General features: G+C 41.6%; 1 protein-coding gene across 1 annotated transcript in view; it reads right to left on the bottom strand.

The window, feature by feature from the left end:
- Positions 1-19,875, bottom strand: part of ngef (neuronal guanine nucleotide exchange factor) — a 32,872-nt gene extending 12,997 nt beyond the window's left edge. Inside the window, exons 1-8 of the mRNA XM_006637959.3 lie at positions 19,697-19,875; positions 18,991-19,264; positions 11,762-11,876; positions 9,806-10,135; positions 6,312-6,376; positions 3,484-3,722; positions 2,758-2,918; positions 1,358-1,510 (exon numbers count right to left, since the gene is read on the bottom strand). Coding sequence (XP_006638022.1) covers positions 1,358-1,510; positions 2,758-2,918; positions 3,484-3,722; positions 6,312-6,376; positions 9,806-10,135; positions 11,762-11,876; positions 18,991-19,204 — 1,277 coding nt within the window. The 5' untranslated portion in view covers positions 19,205-19,264; positions 19,697-19,875. The remainder of the gene's footprint in view (positions 1-1,357; positions 1,511-2,757; positions 2,919-3,483; positions 3,723-6,311; positions 6,377-9,805; positions 10,136-11,761; positions 11,877-18,990; positions 19,265-19,696) is intronic.

Raw genomic sequence — 19,875 nt, 5'->3', positions numbered from 1 at the left:
CATCAAAAGATTAAATTGAAAGTAAGTTACGAGAATACTCTACTTTGGGAACAACAGTCTTTTTAGTAATTGCTGGATGTTCTCTACATGACACCATCCATTCATTTTCTAACTGCTTCTTCCAATTTTGTTGGAGCCTATCCCGGCAAGCAAAGGGCATAAGACAGGATACATCCTGGACAGGACACCAGTCCATCACAGGGCAGACACGCGGACACAAACACACTCACACCAGGGTCAATTATCCTACCAGTATTTTTCTGGACTGTGGTAGGAAACTAGAGCACCCAAAGAAAACCCAGACAAACCTGGGAAAATATACTCCCCTGCTTCTGATTCTCACAGTCAGCCCCTCAGAGCAGATACACTTCAACAAACTGAGGTCAATCTCACATAAAAGTCAGTTCCCTGGTGCTCAGCAAGACGAGGATAAACAGACCAAATTATCATTACTGAACCCTGCAGGTAGTCTGCCTATTTTATGCCTGAGCTTGGGGAAGCCAGCTCGCATCACGCTAATATGGTTTTAGCATTATTTTGTTGTGCTCTGATATACTATGATAATGCTTTTACAAGAATAGACATTTTCAAGAGCAGAATCACACTGTAATCATAAACACTTAAAATGTCAGTATCTTAGTGCTGTGAGGCACAGTAAAAAAAGGAAGTTACCCTTGGTAATATGCATGAAATTGGCAAGTAAATTCACCATGATAATCTTTTAAATGGTGATACTACAATGGGAGCCATGTGCTCCACCAAGAGATACTCTTACAAATAAGAGTCAGACATCTGCTCTGCCGGTAAAAAGCTCTTAGAAAAGTGCAGGCTGAGTTCTACCATTGCCAGTTTGAGCCTGGGCGGTCTCACTAGCTGACTGTGAAAAGGATTCCCCAAGCTGCATCACACAATTAGCTGAGTGCCACAGAGAATAGGCTGGGTCTAGTCAGCCAGGGGTCTCTGAGCTTTCTGCGCCACAGTGGCTCCTTTGGCCTCCTGGGCCATGCAGGCATGTCATACCTGTTGGTGAGGGACACACCTCCTTAATGCTGAATCCCTGGCACAGCACTGCTTAGTGTGTGCCGTGTTACAAGACAAAAACTACTGGAGTTAGAGGAGTCTGCCTACACTTCTTCAACCTCCCCATGTGCGGTCGCGGGGTTCATAGATGCAAGCCAAGAGGTGAAAAACAAACAAATTGGCTTCTCCGTAGTGGGTGGATCTAGTATAAATAATTGAAGAGTCCAACTATTAAAACAGAGTCAGGCTAGTGTGTTCCTAAAAACAGTGGTGCTCAATGATGCCTGTTTGTTGTTCCAGTTTTGGCCTGTTCTCCCCTGTCCTAACCTGTACCCACAATATTCTCCTGTAGGCCTGCTCCTGGTAGCTCTGGTTTGACACGTAGGTGACGAACACATGGAACTGGTTGGCCGCGTGGTCATACACGATATCACACACATCTGAGATCATGACTCCTTTCTCCAATCTCTTCTCAAGGTCAGATAGAAACCTGGAACATAATTACAATAACAGGTTATTAACATAGCCAGGGTTTCCTGAAAAGGAATGTAATCATTACTTATTGGGGAAGTGCTTCACATGACCCAGGTTTAAAGAGGCCAGATCTGAGAGGCAGCTGTCAAATGGCCAACAGGACTCTGATGTTATCGCAACAGTGTCTGGCTGTTAAGCATAGACCACAAGCACAACCTGTCTGCTGACAGGGATGAGTATGGCAACAGTGTTCAGACATGTACATCCAGGAGCAGTGTGCACAGAGAGGGGGAGAGGAATCCTGGTCCCAGTCAATGAAGTATTAATGCCATCGGCACATTGAACTCAGACTGGGAACAGCCAAGTGTCAGCCAGACAGGTAATTTAGGCTCTGGTGGCTACAAAAGTAAAAAATGATTGGGCCCACATCCATAGTCTTGCCAAATCTTCAGGACAAGAGGGTTAGAGAAAATGGCAGGGTACAGAAATTCAGACACTTCACTCAACCACCAGGCTGAATCAGCACCTGTGGTCAAGAGGTGTATGTGATGGATGCAAAGCAAACCCTAGCTTTGACTGACTGGAAAAGCTGTAACATGATCAGGATCCAGAACCTCTTTTCCACCAGGGAGGCCCCATAGGAAGGTCCAGTATGAACAATAAATAATGTGACCATTCTTGACCACCAGGTAAGATGTGGAACAGAGCCTGCCTGAGATGTGTGTGTTGGCCACTGGACACATTGTTCTGGTGTCCATCACAGATAGCAATGCAGGTCCTGTTATCAAGTGAAGCTGATAGACTTCATGGGAGGAGGGATGGTCTGTTTTAGCACGGCACATAGTTGCCCTCTGAGGCCTGACACCAAGTCCATGCCAAAGGCCTGACTGAATCATATGCTGAGCTATTGGCCAAGAGCAATCAGGGTAGCTAACAGGCACAGGCTTGGACTTCGAAGCCTGGTTGAAAGGCAGCCTAAAGCCTGATTGGGGACTTTGTTGATCAACACATACAGTACGGCAGAACTGGAGGATCAGAGAAGGTGGGTGTGAGAAACTGGAAAGCTTGTTGGTCCACACCCAGTGACGTGTGACTTAAAGAAATCAAGTAAGATTTCCCCTTTCATGTCTTGCTTGTTCAGAAAAGAATGAGTGGTCAGTTGCCCACTTTGCAAAACCAAAAATGTTAGTGGAAGTTTTACCGACTACCTTAGAAGCAAAGAAGACTCAATGAATTGACTTGTCATTTCAACACTCTGCTTACCTCTCACTGGCTTTCATCACTTCCTCAATGTTGGAGAAGATGAAGTGGACATCCGACTGGCTCAACGTATTCAACAGGACTGCGTTTTTCAGGAAATGAGATTCCAGCAGCTTTAAACTCTTGTTGTAGGACTCCTCTGAGGTGACCAGCTCAAACATTGACTTTTGCAAGAGAAAAAAATGGATGGCTGAGTCAATGAAAGGGACCTCTATTCAAACAGAGAAAAGAGAACCCCAGCCCTCAAAGGCCTTAGCATCTCTTGGGTGTGCTCATGATCACCCTACCTAACCAAACAGCTTAAATTACAGCACTGTAACCCTAACTTTAGCTTTAAAGAGGGTGACAATCTAAAGACAACTACTGGATGTAGCCTGCAGTTCAGGGCTCAAAATACAGAGGTTTGCAGTATACCTGATAGTAAACAAGATACACAAATTACTACCTCTGTGCTTTCATTCTCTATTTTCCATCCTCTATGCTCCTCCAACTAGCAGAAGAATTTGTGTAAAGGATCAGAACGTTCTTCAAAATAGGATTATCATTGAACCAACAGATGTAGACAAAACCCACTTGAAGGATGGATCATGGCGACCATTTCTGTTTCACTCTCTAGCCTGGCAGCAGAAAGCGCCCAAGAGATCGGAGAAGACGCATTGCTGTTTTATTTATGATAGGCAGATTGCACGCTCTTCCTGTTTCGCTCAGCCAGGCCGGACCTCTCCTCACCTCCTGCAGGATGATCTGCTCGGGTTTGAGGATGTCCAGGATGCCGCTTTTCTGCACTTCCTCCAAGTTCTGCCACAGGCTCATGGCTCCCTGGAAGAAGCTCCTCCTCTGGAGTTGCATGGCCGCCTTCTCAGGAATGCCTCTGCTGGGTCCTGTGGTGGCCAGAGCATCACACCGCCTCCTCTGCTCAATCTCGTGCTGTTTGGACTTGTCGCGGTACTCCTGGTACAGGCACCATTCTGGCACAGGCAGAAAACATTGAGAGAAAGCATTGAGTGAAACTGCTCTGTGTGTTGTGCTAGAGGTGGAAATTGCTGTGTCCTTTATTGGGGTGGGCAGTTGTGGTCCTGGAGGGCCATTGTGTCTGCGGCTATTCTAGGTCTCTACAAATCACCAGCTCCTGAAGAGCTGGGAGACGCTGATAAATCGACCCCATCAAGTCAATAGTAAGAGGATTGAGCTCGTGAAGGGCTGAGCTGGGATGAACACCTACAGACGCACTGGCCCTCAGGGACCAGGAATGAACCCTGGCTTATATCCTGCAATCTTGTGTTAGACAGCCATAGTCCTCCAGCTTTTGCAGGAAGCCATGAAGTAATCAATGAGAAAAGACCTGGAAAACATAACAATTTGCACTAAGTAAACAAGCAAATGTGTATTCAGTACTCATCTCAGCTGAGAGATGTTGTTGTTCTTCAGGAACAGGACAACAGAGTGTTAGCAGTTCCTGTTTTTCTGGTAGTGTGTGTCTTTTGGGATTTCAGTGCTATATGTTGAAATATACGGTAGGCTGAACTGCAGGCGTGATACAATGTGTTGTAAGCCAGAAGGTAAGGTCTACTAAGACCGGTCTACTAAGCCTTGAATGTTATTCATTGAAACCCTACAACCATCCTGCAGATATTGTATAGGAATCACAGTATTACAGGACCAGTTACTGTATGTCAATAATTAATTAATTCAGTGAGAAATTCTGGGAAAATAAAAAACACAATAATTGGCGGCTCTTCAAAAACAGGATTTAGGATTAACCTTTTTATTTTTTTATTTATGTATTCTGCCATGTTCGACGAAATGAAATATGTTAGAGATTTGTAAGAATTTAGAAAGCTGAAATTACATCCTGTGTTGAAACACAAGGCCTGGCTCTATATCAGATGAAACGTAAAGTAGAAGATGCGTTTCGTGCATCTTGTGACAGGTAATTAATTATCTGTATGTGAATTTGTTTTTTTTTATCCAGTGAGTCAGATTCACATACAGTACATCACTAGTGTATATCAAATTGAAAATGGTTTCGCTTAATCCAGTTCTGTAAAGAACTGAACAGTGTGCAGTCATTGTGAATTGTGTGTGTTTATGTTATTTTTGTGCATTGTGGTGTGGATTTGTTTAATGTATTGCTAGAGAAGACACAGACACTTCTTTCAGGAGCGTGATCATGTGAGCCTCAGAGCAACCTTCGTGATTTTCCCCTGGCAGAAACCAATCACATGGGGTCTTCAACTGCACATCTGGTAATCTTTCATGTCTGAATGGATTGACTGTTAATTTCTTGTTTCTTGTTTTGTCATTAGCATAGAAAAAAAGCCCGATGGTATACAATGACAAATGTAGTAATTCATAGATAGAATGAAAGAGTATCATTAGTGTCCTGAGATGTAAGTACCTCATAATATTAAGTTGACGATGAGTTGCTTCCAAAAGTAATATAGTTGCCTATGTAACATCTGCTGTTTAGAATTAAGGACAAGCAAAAGTATCAGAAAACAGGTTATTCCAACATTTTTGTTTTATGGCTGCTTTTGTCATTGAGTGAACAGCAAGTGGTTTCTTTCTTTAAGGAAATCTGTGAGGTCATACTTGGGATAGGATAGTGTTAGAACTGGGAACGGTGCTTTCTTAAAAAGATGTTTAGAATTGCCAGTTGCTTGCTGATTTGTCTCCACATGATTATTTTAATTGCCTGTTATTTACAACTTGGCAATTGAATCTGTGCCATTTGACACTGCAGGCTGTGCTGTGTGTTACAGGAGAATGAGAACTGAATGGACTAGCATTAAATCTCTCAGTGATATAATTGCAAGCTTGTAGGCTACTACGAGGTACTAGGAGCTGCAGGTGTCACAAAATATAGGAGAATGCTGGCCAAGTAAACACAACCAATCGTGTGCTTGGGGAATCCTGCTCACAGCCATTGACACAGCCCAGGCCTCACCTGATGTTACTGGGCAGTTAATTGATCTCATCCAGCCATTTCTTGAAGGAAGCCTGAGTATGGGTTCCAACTACATTGCTGGGCAGTTTGTTCCAAGCTCCCACAACCCTTTAGCTAAAGAATTCTCATTCTCAGTTTTAAATGTACTTCTACATTTATTTTCCACTTGTAACCTCTGGTTCATGTTTCACTATTGATTCTGAAGACGTCCAGCAGGATGACTTGGAGGACTGAGTGCTTGTTACGAGCCCCCTCATAGTCTTCTCTCTTCAAGGCTAAAACATTTCAGTTTCTTCAGCCTGTCAGTGTGGGGCATTCCTATAAACCCAGGAATGTCTTACCTGAAAGACTGTCAACATCTAAATGTTGAGATTTGTGTTATTACAACAAATATTTAATTTGTTGATCAGTTCCTCACTCTTTGTTGCTCATATTGAACTTTTCTCATCACTGGTGCTTGGCTACATGCTGTCAGTGCTGCTTGGGAGCTCCTAAGGTCATAAGTTTAAACTAGCTTTCGGCACCAGAGCTTAGACACAAGACACAGGGTTAATGAAAAGGCCATGGAGTTGATTCTGAGTCACTAGCTATGTGATTTAAAGTCACTTACCCATGTTTTTAATGATTCTGATACTTGAACAGATGGCAGCATCTCCGTCTCTGTTATTCACCAGCCTGAACACGGAAGAAGAAAACAGGCATACCTTTATGTGTTGGAAGCTATAAATCTCTTAATAATTTTTCTTTCATTTTCCTCGAATGAGTCATCCCCTTTAATGTTGTTGTTAGATTGTGATATGATAACTACCCTCCACACCAAAGTGGCCATTTTTATCCAAGTTACTTGGAAAATATTAAACTAAAATAATTAGTGGCTTCATCTCCACCATATGTAGAGCTCTTTGACTAAAAGATCCCATCCTGGTCATGTCACTAGCTGACTGTGACGGGGGTTCTCATAACACCTGCCCACAGTTGGGTTAACACCATTGAGGGTGCAGCGGAAGTAGTTGTCCAGGGCTGTTTCATTTCTCATAACACAGCGTCCCCTGTGGACTCTCAAGCTCTTGCAGGATTGCAGTGCTGCTGGTAAGCTCTGACCTCTCTGGTATGGGGTTATGTTACATGTACAGTAACTTATTAAAAGTCAATAGACTCAAAGATGGGCAGGTCAGAGGAGTCTTCCGAAACCTCATTCTCCCTTGTGTATGGTCACAGGTTCACAGCTGCGAGCTCAGATGTGGAACGCACACAATTGCCAGTTCTATATATTACTTAAAAATATGCAGGACTTGTTTCTCAACATACAGTGACAACTATGACAGTTTGATACTTAAAGCAAAATTTGAAAACAAAACAGTCTTCCTTTTTGATCAAAGTTACTGCAGTAAATCCTGCAGGAATTCCTCATTATTTGGATGCCGGAGGTTCTGTTTCCCACAAACCATTGCTTTTCTGGGATTCTTTCTTCTCTCCCCAGACTACGACAGATTCTTCTATTTTTATCATTGTCCATGACAAAGGCATATTGTTTGCTGTGATATTACTTTCTCCATTTCTTTTTGAAGTTTGAGAATTACAGACAATTTTAGTGGAGAAGGGACAAAAACGTTATCAAGAATTAGCATTGGTTTCTATTTTGCTCTTATGTAAATTTCACATTCATATTGAATATCTATCTTTAGAGTATCTAAAGATAGCAAATATCTTGACAGTTTACAGTTTTCCCACAGGAACCTCAGGGCTCATACCTAGAGGCAATACTACACATCTGCTGAAACACAAACACTGGTCTTCAAATGCAAATCCCAGATGTTAATACAACAGCCATCATGTGAGCTATTGCTTATCTTAAACCTTAATTTAAAAACCTTAACAATGTCTCCTACTTCTACCAAACAAGCTGAAATCCATTAAATTAATTAATTAACAGTCCTTTCAAGGTTGAATAAGAATTTGAGATCAGGCCAATGTAAGAACATGAAGAAGGTCACTGGTACAGACAATAAGAGACCATGTGATCCAGCCTGCTCCACAACTAGGACCTGTTCAATCTCAGAATCCCATCTTTTGCCTCTTGAGGTGTAACCAAGGAGTCTTGTATGGCTATAGTGGTAAATAGTTCCAATCTCCTATGGATCTTTCAGTGATCTGAGACTATTGATTCATTGCTGGGTTTGAATTAGACTCTTGGGTTGATTTTGTTAACACTTTGAAGATATCAATGCTCTTATCATTGTCCTGGGATCTTTAATGTCCAGCACTGCAGACTTTATTTTAATGTCTTGTCTGAAGGATAGCACCTCATTCAGAAGAGTGTCCCAGTGTGCTGTCACCATACTGGGTGACTGGTTTGGAACTTCTGATCCAGAGGGAAGAGCATCACCTACAGTATATTGGTCCACTGACACTGTTCCTGACCAGGAACTGACCAGGCCCATCCTTATTGGGCTTCTGAGATCTGATGCGATCTGACTATGAGGTGGTAAGTGGAGGCTGTACTTCAGTGGAGGATGAAGTGGGCACGCTTCAGTGTTCAAAGGAAATATTATATGAAGTGTAACCTGATTACAACATTACCTCTTGTATTGTTACAATAAAACTGCAAGCAGCAGGCTCGATTCGTGGGGTAACCCACATATTCATCATCACAATTTTATGGATGGGCATTATGGCAGCTATTGTCTCATCAGTTGACAAAACATTTCCCTTTTTAAAAAAGTAAAGATACTGTACCTTACAGTGCTACATAAAGAAATTTGTACAACTGGGTCTTTAAGACTTTAAAATACATATCATAAAACAAAAGCACACAGTTCACTATTTAAGTGTCTGAAAGACATAGCAAATGAGACACTACAAAGTCCACAGAGTGTAGTCCACATACCAAAATGTTACGTATTGTCAGTTCTTGGAGAAAAAATAACAAAAGGCCATTTCTACCGATTTAAATAGAAGAGATTGCAATAAAAATTGTTAGTGCAAGTGACAAACACTTGTTTTTGGATATCGTATCTGGTCATTTGCAGGGATCATACTGAATGTATAGTACTTATATCTTAGGTAGTGACCTATTGCTTACGTCAGTAAAATATTTAAACTCTATAACTTCTGTAGTAAAGGTAAATAACTTGTTGTATTATAAATGTTAAGGCTGCACAGTGGCGTGGTGGTCAACTTTGCTGCCTCACAGTGCAGGGACCCTCGGTTCAATCCCTGGGATCCTATCTGTGTGGAGTTTGTATGTTCTCACTGCTTTCATGTGGGTTGTCAGGTGCTCTTGTTTCCTCCCACAGTCCAATGACATACGGTGGATTACTTGACTTGTGTGAAATTGGTGTGCTTGTGTGTCTGTGTGTGACCTGTGATAGACTGGCATCCTGTCTAGGGTGTATCCTGCTGTGTGCCCAAGATTGGCTCCGGGCACAAGGTACCATGGCCCTAAATTGGATAAGCAGTTACTGAAAGTGATGTGAATATAAATGTTGCAGGAGTGAAATTAAATCTTCTTCTATTCTAAAAATCCTGCCATCTTGGTTATTGAAAGAAATTATATTTCTACTGTACATAAAATATTGATGTTTGGTAAAATCAATGGTTGTTGCACATATTTATATTTACGGGGTGCAAATTCAGGTATGTTCTGAATTTTACCAGTCCTCATAAGCTGGTTATTGAAACTCAAAACTGAAATGAAGAATAATCAAACAATGTTTATTGATATGTGTATTTTTTGGTATTGTTAGAAATGTTTTTATGATGAAAGGTTTGTAATACTCTCTTCCAGCCTGGATTAAAAATTGTGATATAAAGTGCGCAAAATTTACACATTCAAATTTAACTTGATCCCACTTGTTAGCTATGAGACTGAGGGCTAATTTACTGTAATTTAACACAGGCAATGACTCCTAGTTCTGCCACTTTAAAGAAAACTTTAGGAAACTCATGCTTCTGTACATAATACCAAGCTTTTCTTTTCACTACATAGAGGCATTGCTCTTCAAGGTTATATTTTTTCTAATGTCAAATCCAAAAAGCTCAGGATGAAAATTCACATTATTTTTGAAGACTGTTTACATACGGCCAGAACTGAACTCCACCTACCTCAGTGAGATTGAGTCTAAGTCATTTGCTTCTTCCGTGTCTCTTCCTTCATTGTCCATGCTTTTCTGCCCATGGACAGAGCAGGCTGCCACTTGCTCTGTGAGAGTCTCCACTTGCGTGTGTGGACTTTGGTGTCCTGACCTGGGCTGTGGTATCCCTGAAGACAAGGACCTCTGTTGGCTGTTCAGAAGAAAAGCTCTCTTGTCCTGCCACCCCCCCTTGAGGTCTGTCTTCACTGGAGGGGAAATGGACCCAATTTGCTGTGAACTCTGAGTTCCAGGCTCCCCGTTGCTGGGCAACAGGGCTCCAGGCCTGAAGGGCAAGGCTGGCCTGCATGAGCAAATCAGAAACAGCAACAAACAAAACTGTTGATGATTCCACTGAGATGAGAGCTGAGGTGCTGCTGGCATTACACAGACTCCACTCACTAGCAGGTTCCGTGTGAACTGAAACTTTGTCAGAGACTGAAACTTTACAGACACCCTCTGAAGAGTCTCTGTGATGCTCTCCTATCTAAACATGTACATTTTTGTTGTTCACTATGAGTACATTCATCCAAGATTACACAGGACATACAGTATGTCTATATACAGTATATATTCTCTACATTTCAATTCTACAGAAACTAGTACAACTAGTTGTGCGCATATAAATCCAGTGTTCTAAAAAGGTCTATTTGCTTTTTTCAACACACCCAACTAGTGTGTTTTGGAAAAAACTTGTAATTTCTGTCCTTTTCCAACAACAGTTATTGAACACTCTACAAATACACAAGTAGGGTCTACTGATGTCTATAGAAAACAAAACAGACATGACCATTGCCAAAAGTAATAAATCTGTGAACTCAGAAAATGTGATTGCTGTTAGAAGCTCCAGAATATGATACATAAATATTATCTATATTTATTCACTCAGGAGAAACCAACAGAGAGGAATATCTGTTCTGCATGCATACCCTAAGTGGATATCAAAACATTACTTTTTAATAGGATATAATAATCACAGAAAAAGGATGCAGTAATGCATCAATATCGCATTATTGGAATGGAAAACCCATTGTTTTTGGATATTGGACTTGATGGATTTTATACAGAACAATGTACGATGCAGCTCGTATAACATACTACACAATGGCCTGACTGTCAGCTCTCATCTGATCAGACCTGAACATCAGTATGCAAAGACAAACTGATTGAATAGAGTCAAAGTAATGGCAAGCATGGTCATTATCCTGAGCAGAAAGATGAGTTTGGAGGTCAGCTATAAGGGAAACCAGAAGATTCATTCCAATGGGTGGATGCAGCACAGTATATAAGCCCCTTTTTGCAAATGCCTGATGCCTTAAGGTTTTGTTTCTGATTCATAAAATAGTAGGAGAGAGGCATAGAAAGCTGATGAGGAGCAGTCTGTAGGAATAGGGGGGAGGGCATCTTTGTGCTCTTGGAGGAGCTCTAGGGATGTGCCAAGGTGTTGTGAAGTGATGAGCACCGCTACTGGTGCTGGTGACTGACATCAGTTTATGTCAAGTTACATTGTGTCAATGCTCTGGTACAGTAGGTTGACGTGCTGGTAGGTCTTTTAGCTTCTGGAAAAATTGTGTGTATGCCCTGCAAAAGACTGGCATCCTCTCCAGGGTCTACCCTGTCTTGTGCCAGTTGCTTGCCCGGGATAGGCTCTGGCTCCCCCGTGACCCTGAATTGCATAAAGCAATTAGACAATGGGTAGATGGATGGATATTGTGTCAGTGGATTTTCAAGTAGCTCAGCTTCCTTTGCTTTCCTGGCTCATGAATTAACAATGCTGTAGCAAACTTTCCCTAGAAACATCTAAGTAAAGTGAAGAGTAGGGGAAGTATTGTCTTATGCTGAATGTGCGATTTGCTGGAAAATGGAGTGGAGAACATAGCAAAGCATTTAGTGAGACTTGCTACCCCAGGACACGTGGGTCAGCACTCACCCTGGAGTCTGGGGAGAGGGAGGAGGATTTACGATGACTCGGGGCTTCATGGGACAGCTGCTTCCTGTGTTGTTGCTGGAGGGAGAGTCTGTGACTGTTTTCACTTTTGCGTCATCTGAAACAGAAGGACGATTTTGAGAGGTTAAAGGCTTAGACGTACAAAGACTATAAGAAAAGGTCACTAAGAAATATAGGGCATTTAGCCCATCCAGCCCATTCACTAACGACAACAAGAACTGAATGCTTTGAATACTTGCTGACAAAAGTTTGGCTTAACCCACTTGATTAAGGGGTAGCTTCCTTACTGTAGGACAAGGAGACTCAAACCTGCAACAGAATGAATGAACCAAGGGGCAGCTACAAGGTGGAGATGGGGCAGAGAAGGGAAACTCAAGACGAGTGTACAGAGAGATGTTTGAGTTCGGTATATGAAGCTAGTGTCTTATATCTGGCGATTAAGAACAGCTGCGTGAAATTGACTTGTCCTTATTACCACTCTTCTACTTCAGTTGAATTGATCCAATAATCTCATGCAAGCATTTCTTGAAGGAAGTGAGGCTTCAACAACACTGCTTGGCCTTTTGATTCAGACTCCCACAACTGCCAGAAGAAGTGCCTCCTGCTATCAGATTTCAATTCAGCAATTTTATGTTACACTAGGTGTTGGCACTGGGAAACCAGGGAAAGTGGTTTTATTTTCAACAAATCTGTAACTATTTTAGTGAAGTTCAGATGCAGGATCAAGTTCTTAATATTTAAGTTTGTGAACAAGCAGCAAGTGTGTTTTTAAAGTCCTCAAATGGCATGAAGTAAATGTGCCGAATGTCTAAACCTGTCTGCCGCACACCTGGCTCAGTGCTTTGCTGATCAGCACTGTTTTTCTTTGACTTCCAGGAACCATGTTGACTTGCATACCATCCTCCCCATTAGTGTGATAATCTTGATGGCAGAGCCTCTGTTCATGCCACCTGACAAGCATTTCCAGTTCTTCAGTGTTGTGTAAATGGAAGCCTGAGTCACAGCAGGCATTCCTGGCATTCCTGGACCTGCCTTTCTAAACACAAGGCAGAAGCACAACATTCCTATTTTTTCCAGACACATGGTGTCAGAGCAGCTCTCTGTCGCCAGAGCAAGGATTTTAAGAAAGGTGCACGCTGACAGACAAGACCCGAGAGTCGTCCTGAGAGACACTACACCAGAGTCCGGAGTCACTTTTCCATAAGGGAGCAGTCTCTCTGGAGACACTGCCAAAAACCACTCTCCATTTTATTTATAGGGGTAACTGTCATGTTTTGTTATCATATGCATCCCTAATTTCGATATAATAATTATGGAAATAATTATACATGGCATGGAAAACAAGTGCCTACTGAGTTCACATTGAAAGCATTTGAAGTACTGTACATATTTTCACACGTATTCTGCTTCTCACATATTATCAAAAAATAATTGAAAAAGTTAACAGTAATAATAATTTGGGAGTGTTACGAATAAATGCCAGACTCAAGTACATAATCTTGATTTACCCTAACCTGTCAGAAAATCCTACGATGCACGCTGTATGTAACAGCAGGGAGTTCCACAGAAAATATTTTCATGCCTAACCATTTACTTTTTACATTAAGGGGCACAGGCGATTTGTATACCCTTTGCTGTACTTTTTCAGTTTCATGTGGTAGCCAGTGCTGTTGAAAGGTGCCATAGCGCCTTGCAGAGAGAGAGTCTTGGGCAGAGGATGGAGCTGCTCGCTCGTCTTCTCTGTAATACACCAAGAGCGAATGTCCCAAGGCTGAGTCGACACTGACGTACAACCACTGTGCAGTTGTGTGTGCTGCCCGATAAAAGGAATTGCAAAACAACGAAAGCGGCTGCTTGCCCTTGTTTCACTCGTCACCCTGCATGGAGGTCCTGTCTCTCTTATCCTGTGGCCAGGGGGCTAGCCCTCAGCCAGATGGGTTCGGAGTCTACTATGATGTAACACTCACTAGACATTTTTTCAACACTTTTCATTCTTGGGTGCTGTCATTCCTGTATGTGAAGATACGTTGTTTTCACTGAGTGCGGAGTCTCCTAATTTTGAGAAGGCTGTAAATTACAGTGATTCAAGATGGGGTTCCAAGACATAGTCTAGCACAAACATTCGTTCTCTGTTTGCACCTATTTCATAAGAACTAATCTCACGACTATGGTACCTACAGTATAGTACTGTACATCTTCCGAATTTATTTTTAAAGGGGGGAAAGTTATTCAAGGGTTTATGGCTATGTGCAATTCATCAATCAGAGTGACACTACCCTGAGTCTTTGGGTATTCTTTTACGTGAATAAGAAGAATTGTTACTATATCCAGAGAAGCCAACACATTTAACGTGCAAGCTGAAGTACCAACAAACATCCTGGGTGTACAGCTTCCCTAAGAAAACATGCAGGCAGCCTTCAACCCTGTAGCACATAGTAGTCATCCAAAGTGTTATATCTGGATGTTATGTAAAGCATAGATAATATAGGAAATAATCAGATCATATTTTTAGAAGAGTTAGTACTACTTTAGAACCCCTTAAAACTAACCATTAGATGTCCAAGGCCCTTTTCTTTCATTCGCAAGATTTTTATTTTTGCATTTCTCTTTTAACAAAACATGGCTGTAATCAAATAGTCCAGACTTTTCACCTAGTGAACTTTATCCCAGCAGTTCTCTAGAAATGCAGACATTGTTTTATTCACAATGATCCAATAATAATAATAATCATAATAATAATAATAATAATAATAATAATAATAATAAAAGCACAAAAAAGAACTTTACAAGTCAATCAGAAACTTTGTTTTCTGGGTTACATGAAGCCTAATTGTTCTCAGGCCCCACTGAGTTTATTCTTATATGAGCCAACTGAGTCGACAGCTGCAAAAAAGTAAAGTGTTGTGAAACCTACAGTATAAGGTGTACAATCTGTTCCATGTGTTGTAATGTTTCTACCTTTCTTTTCACAGCTATAGAAATCAAACTGTAGAGGAAGAAGAAGGTAGTCCTAAGTACAGTACAAGGTGCAGATGGTATAATCAATAATTATTTCTGTCACCATTTCCGCATATATGAAGCTGCACAGTAAAGACGGAGAGAACAGGGGCAGTAGCCATGTTCACACGTACGTCCTTCTGCTGGGTTTTTATTACATGCAATTTCAGGCAGCTTTTTGCAGATTATCTGACCTTGTACAGTTACAAACAGGCAACTGTGTAATCTAGAGTAATTTCAATGTTTAATATGAACTTTTATTATTAATTTATATTGCTGATAATTTATTTTTTTGTAACTCTCTCATATTCCCCACACATGTCTCTGTTTGCCTGAATCCCATTGATTAATCTACCAGAGTTATGCTTTTCTTAAAGTACCCCCTTAGTTGAACCGGTGGAGCAGTTTCTCACTCCTCCAGCTGATATGCTGTGCACAAATCACCCAGCTGGGTGACTTCATCAGCAGAGGATGAAGTGTGTTTCCTCCTATATACAGTATGAAGCACTTTGGGATCATTAGGCTTGAAAAGTGCAATTCCATCCATTTTCTAACCTCTTTATTCAATACTGGGCCACTGGGGAGCCGGAGCCTATCCCAGCAAGCAATGGGTGTCCGATAGAGGATACACTCTGTCCAGCTCTGTCTACAGGCCTTTGTAGACACACACACTCGCACCAGGACCAGGAGCTAACTAACTTACCAGTATGTTTTTAGACTGTGGGAAAACCAGAGCTCCTGGTGGAAACCCACATGAACATGGGGAGAACATACAAAATCCAGACAGATAGCACCCCAGGTCTGCAATTACACCCAGGGCCCCAGAGCTGCAAGGCAGTAATTATAACTACTGTGCCACCATGCCTCCCACCAATGACAATAATTAGGATTATTCTTTTTAACTGAACTCCAAAGATGAGCAGACTTCTTTTGTTCCTAGATGTTCAAGGTGTATGTGGGGCAACAACACAATGCTTTTTCTTTTAACAGCTTTGATGTGTGAACTGAGGAGGTGTGGCAAATCAAGGAGGGTTATGTACTGTATGGCAGATGTGAAAAGCAGTTGTTAAACTGGTCACGTCACTGGATCTTTGAAGTCGGCACTATTTTGATTTCTCTCCTGAAAGACAGCACCTGTTACCATGCAATGTCCCCTTTTTCTATATTGGGTGACTGGTTTAGAATATCTGGTCCAGTGAAAAGAGTCCAGAAGCTCACTACACTACTAATGTGTCACCCAATTTAGCAAGCACTACCCTAGCTTCGCCTTGCTTAGCTTCTGATGTTGGACAGGGTTCAGTGAGGTAGAGCTCCACCTAACACATAAAAAGCTATGTAACCTTTATGAAGCTACATTTACTACAAAGCTGTGACTCGTAAGGCAAATATCACAGACAAAAAAAAAACCCAGCAATATGCAATAGAAACTATTTAAAATAACTAAAGACCCTTTTGTCTCAAAACAACATGCACACTAATAATATGTAACCATTGTTGTTTTCATTAACCCATGTAAATCAACTACATCTCTGTTATATTTCTTACATATATTTAAGTTCCTTCTCATGGGCAATGGGACAATTCTTGAGCTTAAATGGAAGTTATTAAATGAAGTTCAGGAGGGATAACATGTCAATGTCAATACATGTCAATCTCACCCAGCTGTTCCTGATCACCATCATTACAGACATTTGCTAAATACCGTCCACCGTATATCAAACACAAACACATCCCTTCGTATTTGACTCAAGCTTCCCTTCTCCACTCCTTTTCCAGCTCGCAGCTTCTCCTTTGGCTAACTCCTCTCCGAATGGGGTTTGATCTCATCCCGTGGTCAGGAGGCTGCCCATTAGCAGACAGGCTAAACCAAACCTTTCCAACCTAAAATAATTCAAACATTCTCAAAGCATCTAATTCCTCAATGCTGTCCCCGGTGAAATACTCTCTTTCATATAAGGGGAATACTTTTCCTACAAAACAGAGTTGATCTTGTGCTTCAGATGGATTCAATTATGACAAAGAGTAACATTCTGATTCTCAAAGGTACAGTACGTAAAGTCCCAAGGAGAAACCAACAAGTCGTGAGGTTTGCAGTCATATTTGTGGGTATCGTTTCAGCCATAATTATCCTAATTACTTCTTACTCTGCGAAGAGAAATGAAGAAAAAATACAAAAAAAGAAAAGAAGAGGCAGCTCTTGATCTGCCAACCGCATGAGTTTATGTTAGTTTTTCTGTAAGCTTTTATTCAAGGGCTGAGTTGAGGAAGCACGTGGCCTGTCACTCGAACAGCTCTGAGATAGCCTAAGGAGTTCATTGTTACAACACAATCTGAAATATGGGTATTTAAATGGGTGGCAAGTTGGCACATTATTCAATTCAATTCCAAATACCTGATTCATCCCCAAGGTGGCCAATTTAAGCAGCAGGCAGTGCAACACAAAACACATTCCTAATACAACTGGCAAAAACAATGGTGTCATGGTATAGCACTGCTGCTTTGCATCACTGGGACTCTGCTTTAAATTCCAGACCTGGGCTGCTATCTGCCTGGATTTGGTATGTTCGTCCGGTGTTTGTGTGGGTTTTTCCAGGTGCTTAGTTTTCTCCCACACCCCAGAGACATGCTGGTAGGTTAACAGGCTTCTGGGAAAACTGGCCCTGGTGTGAGTGTGTGTGTGTCTCTGTGCCCTGCGATGGACTGGCGCCCGTCCAGGGTGTATCCTGCATTATTCCTGTTGTTCTCCCGGGACTTTGAATTGGAAGTAGCAGTGATTACAGTAGCAGTTAGAAACAAATGGATGGATATTTAAAAGTTTCTTCTTATTAAAAGCAAATGCCTTGGTATAAAGGGATGCATGCATGTTTATCAATAATTTTTTTTTTCAGGATTCATCAGAACTCACAGCTATTTGTTCTTCTCCAGAGCCTTATCCAGCCCTAGTTAGAACGGTACCTAACTGACTCCATTGTCCAGTGTCTGACTCCAGCTGCTCCCAGAAATGCCAACTCACTACATGCCAACAATCAAACAGTACGTCTTTGTGAGGTGGAGGTAACCGAAAATACAGAGTGAACCAATGAGAGCATGGAGAGACCATGCAGACTCCACACACAAGGTACCCCTGTCTAACTGAACCCAAGACCATATTATGGTAACGCACGAGAACTAATATCATGCCACTGAGCTGCTGTTCAAGGCTCCAAATTGTTCAATGCAAAATATCATTTTCATACTGTATACATTTATAACATTTAGCATATATATCATAAATACCTTTATGTATTTTTATACATAATTATAAAGTTCTTTTTTTCATGAATTGCCAATGCTGCTGTAAAGGGCAACTGATTACCACAGAACAGATAGTGGAGCCAGTCGTGTAACCTGTTGAACCTGGTGCTTTCAAAGAGATCTACACTGGTAATAATGTACAGAAAGCATTCTGGAGTTTGTAGGTGATTTTTTGTTCAATCAGCTTCAAAGTTTCAAATATCCTCATCTGCAGTAGATGAAATACAGTAGCTTGTGATTCATCAGTGAACTGGTTTTCAATATTAGATTCATACACAATGAAGGACACTGCAGACGATCTCTCAGTATTAAGCACATACAGTATTTCTATGAGAACCTTCTGTTTAATCAGAGATAATGATTGCTGTGTGTTTCTGGTGAGGTTACCATTGCTTCTAAAAAGCCACCAACCTCACTTCTCCAGATAAGTTACAGCTTTTATTATAGTATCTCAGCCTGATACGAAGCAAACATTTCTCTGGTGTCCTTGGCCTCCATGTTACAGCAAAATGCCACAAAGCAGTGATTGGAGGGAACTAGGACTCTGACACTGGGGTGTCAGGCTGAAATTACAATACTGCTTTCATAAAAAACTAATTTCATACAGAATGTATAGCTTTCAAAGAAATAAATAGGCCCCTCATTCTTTTCTTCCTTGGTCACAGGTTTTGGAAGTATAACTTCATGTGCCTAAATATATAAAATGAGATACAATTGCTTCTTACATTGGCTTAAAAAACAGCCTTTTTAATGTAATGTATGGGATTACTTAACCATAGTTCTCTTAGTGTAACTGTCTTTGTTTGAAACCAGATAGCTTTTCTATATTGGGTTCACCCAACTTGTTCTCTAGTTCTCTTAGAATCAGAACTAAATACTTTTTCTCCATGCTGACATGAAAAGAAAATGGTCATTCTCACTTTCGGGAGGCTGGTCTCCTGATCCCGCTTGTCCCCTGGCCCGCCTCTTCCTCCTCATTGAGCTGTAGAACCTGGAATTCCTGCGGATTGGTATTCTGTTCCCCGTCACATGATCAGATTCATCCTCGTCGTCCTCTTCCTGTGTTTGTCCAGCTGAGGACTGCCTGTCTGGGGCGTCCTGGGACTTGCTCCACTTCGACAACAGCACGTTCATGGCGAAGCTGGCTTCTCTATAGGCATTTCACGAGATGGAAAGCATTCTTCTTTACCTGGGCTTCAGGAACAGGAAAATACGTCTCCATTAAAAAACCTGTGCTGTATCCGCCGTGTTACATCCACAGAATTGAACGGAACTGCTGCTTCGATCCAACAAAATTCCCAGTCATGCATATCACATTCTTACTAAGCACCTGCATTCAGCAGTACGCCGGCTGTTTTCTTTGTAAGCGAATCGTCCTGTCTCCACCCGCGACAAACACAACTCTAGGAAGGTGCAGGTGGTGTTGTTAGCAACCTCAGGTACCTGCGTAACAGGCAGTCACACTTGGACTAATAATTATAGTCTCTGTTTACACGGACACACCACCCTATTTATCAGCGTCAAGACATTCCGATTCGTCTTGGGAGTTATAGTTTCACTGCACTTCCTTAATGTCTTAAAATAACAAAAACAGCGCACGTACACACACAAAAAAAATGAACTCACCTTTGCTAATGGATACTTCATTATCTTACAGAGCACCAGACTTGTAAGGTTCCAGTCCCAGGGAAGATTTGGATATCACAGTGAATGCTCCTCACAGCACTCTGAGTTTCAGGACAAACCATCGAAAGTTGGGCCGGACCCTTATCTTTTGTCAGGTGATGATCAAAGTTCACCTTCCA

This window comes from Lepisosteus oculatus, chromosome 13, assembly GCF_040954835.1.
Source record: "Lepisosteus oculatus isolate fLepOcu1 chromosome 13, fLepOcu1.hap2, whole genome shotgun sequence".
NCBI classification, from domain to species: domain Eukaryota; kingdom Metazoa; phylum Chordata; class Actinopteri; order Semionotiformes; family Lepisosteidae; genus Lepisosteus; species Lepisosteus oculatus.
The sequence above is the reverse complement of the archived record's forward strand: the minus strand, read 5'-3'. Positions and strand labels throughout refer to the sequence as shown.